The following is a 2,775-nucleotide window of genomic DNA, read 5'->3' as shown; positions in this document are numbered from 1 at the left end:
TGCCTTAGTAATTTAAAAATTACTCTAATATCTTTATAGTACTATGATCACTCAGATATAGATCAGACGAGTTTTCACACTTACTCTCTTTCATAATTTTGAAGTTTCAAGATCTCTTTCTTGATTCATCATTGATTCAACACTACATTTATGACTTAATTTTTTTTCTAAATGATGAAGCTTCATTAAGCTTATTTGATGGACACCATCATCATAGATTGCTTGATAGAGTTCGTCAGAAACTCCACTTGACATTAGGTGTTGTCATCATTAAGTTTAGCTTTTACATATTGATCTTTATAACAAAACATTTTAATCTTGATAACATCTTGAACATCACTTAATATTGACTTCATATTATGGTGTTGTCATCATCAAAGAATGAATCGTTCTTTAATCTTCCAATCACAATAGGGAGCTCTAGGTACTTGTTCTGAGACATCAAAATCTTTATTCTTGTCCTATTCCCGATTATGTTTGAATCTTCTTCACACACGTTTCGACTAAAAGATACCTCAGATTTATTCGAGTTAACCATATGTCCCGAGACTTCTTGATAAATATATAGACACTTAGGATAACATGAACTTTAGTTTGATTTGTGCTTGTAAACAGAACATTGTCAATAAAAAAGAGAAGGTTATATATGGGGGGCTTGTCTAGCCACTTTTAAACCAAGTATATTAGTAGAGCTGATTTCCTACTTGATCAGACTAGATAAGACATTTTCACGCATAATGAACAAATAGGGAGACAGGGGAGGGGGTCTGCTTGGTGTATGCCTTTTCCTGATCTGAAAATTTTGCTTGGTTGTCCATTAATGAGGTTAGATGTGATACCGACCTGATGCTTGGTTGTCCATTAATTGAGCTTATTTTCTTTTGCATAATGCAAGTGAAGAACAAAGAAAGCTAAAACTATAACAAAAGTCATGCTTGATGAGAAGGCTATAGTAGAGTTATTAACTCTCACTTATTAGCTCCCTTCAAACCAGTTAACTTAAAAAAAAAAATTAAGAAATTATGGCTTATATTATGATGATTGATAACATATATATCTGATAAATTTTAGATTTCAGATTAGTAAAGTACAAATAGATAATAATACAGCAACAACTCCTTTACAAAGTTTGCGGCAGAATTATGTTAATAACAATCACTTACAAAGACGAGTATGAAAACGCCATAAGGAGCATGATGATTGGGAAAAGACGAATTTAGGCTGGTCCTTCATTTGTCGCAAGTGCACACACACATTAGGCATGGTAAGCGTGACATTTTTTCAATCTTAATTAATACTAATATTCTACCGAAATAATAATTCCTTATTATAATTATTCAGTTCTGCAAGCAAAGCAACCCTTCAAGTACAAGCTGCGGTGGAAGCTTTGGCCGTGCACGGTGGTGCTACACGGTGGTCTTCTTTGTTGGAAACAGACACTTTCCACTTTTCTTTTCTCAGGTCTTGTTTCATTTGCTCCTCCCTGCACTCCAAACTGCAAAATGCCGTATCTCCCCTGAAATCGTTAATAACTTTGTTTCAAACTTTCAATTAATTCATCAACTCCAAACAAAATTAATTAAATAGTAATTAAAAACTGCTAACGGCAAATTGTATGAATTATAAAAATATATAACAAAAAAATACCTATACATGTAGATGTCTCGTGTGGGTGCCAAACGACAGTTACAGAGGCCACAAATTCGGAGAAAGTGAGGAGTACTGTATATTCCATGTGCGCTCGCACTCACACGATTATTATTATGATTAATATTATTGTTAGTGTTTGTGGTGGTTAAGGTTGTGGGTGTGCTTGTGTGTGAAGGGAACATCACTGTACTCTCCACTAATCCACCGTGAGTTTCTGTTCCCTTCATCACAACCGCATGTGGATCTAATTTGACGCCATCATGGTGCGGATGCGATTGCAGAGGATTATGATGATGAGACATCACTGATTCTTCTTCATGATGGGATTCCATGTTGTTGGTGGTGGTTTGATTATCAGGTGAGTGCATGTCCACGGACATACCACCGCTCATGCTTCTTGTTCTTCTCATAGTCGGTGGCCGAGGACGTTTTCCGAGTAGCATCTTCTTCTACCTTACTCTTCCTCGGTATTCTATGTGTTTTGGTTGTTAGAAAGTGTTGAATTATAGCTACAGCATGTTGTTCTGTGAGAGTTGGTGAGAGAGAGGAGAGGATGGGTGGAGTTGAGATGAGATGAGTTCACACAAAAAACAGAGGGGAGTGTGTGTGACTGAGAAGGAATGGTGGAAACTGGAGTCGAAGATAAACGAAGCGTGTTTACCCTTGCAAACAATCTCAGCCGTTGCTTGCGGGAATCTTCTTCATCTTGCCAACGTCATACCTTTTTATATTATTCTTTTTTAATAATAATTGTTCTCAAATGTATAATGAATTGTATACTTCCAAATTCCAATGATGACCGATGAGTAATCTAAAAAATTTATGAATTACTATAGTAAAATTTATGACATTAAAAAACAAATTGTCAAAAGAAAATGTTATGAAATATCAAGCTAAGTAAAATTTTAAAAAAATTGTATTTGTGTCTTGTGTCAAATATCTTCATCAATATTTAGTATTTTATATTAAATTTATTTAATTTATTAAATTATTATTAGTGTCACTGTATCAATGTTGAAATTTTATTCAGAGTGTCTCAGTTTCGTAGATATTAAGTCATAGTTAAAGTGAAATTTGATTGATAATTTAGTTAATGTTAAACTTTATCTCATAATTGCATGATAG

At 34.2% G+C, this 2,775-nt stretch overlaps 1 protein-coding gene across 1 annotated transcript; it reads right to left on the bottom strand.

Moving 5' to 3' along the window:
• Nucleotides 1-1,012: 1,012 nt before the first annotated feature.
• Nucleotides 1,013-2,343, bottom strand: LOC127082872 (FCS-Like Zinc finger 6). Its single transcript, XM_051023101.1, has 2 exons — nucleotides 1,648-2,343; nucleotides 1,013-1,516 (listed from the first exon to the last, which is right to left on the bottom strand). Exons 1-2 carry the CDS (start codon nucleotides 2,091-2,093, stop codon nucleotides 1,363-1,365), a joined length of 600 nt encoding a protein of 199 aa, XP_050879058.1. The 5' UTR covers nucleotides 2,094-2,343; the 3' UTR covers nucleotides 1,013-1,362.
• Nucleotides 2,344-2,775: the final 432 nt, after the last annotated feature.

Source organism: Lathyrus oleraceus, chromosome 5 (genome assembly GCF_024323335.1).
Source record: "Lathyrus oleraceus cultivar Zhongwan6 chromosome 5, CAAS_Psat_ZW6_1.0, whole genome shotgun sequence".
Lineage (NCBI taxonomy): Eukaryota > Viridiplantae > Streptophyta > Magnoliopsida > Fabales > Fabaceae > Lathyrus > Lathyrus oleraceus.
The sequence above is the reverse complement of the archived record's forward strand: the minus strand, read 5'-3'. Positions and strand labels throughout refer to the sequence as shown.

Excerpts from the sequence above, each read along its gene's own strand:
- LOC127082872 (XM_051023101.1), bottom strand. The coding sequence starts at position 2,093 with ATGCTACTCGGAAAACGTCCTCGGCCACCGACTATGAGAAGAACAAGA. Across the intron at positions 1,517-1,647 it reads CGAGACATCTACATGTATAG|GGGAGATACGGCATTTTGCA; the intron begins GTATTTTTTTGT and ends TAACGATTTCAG.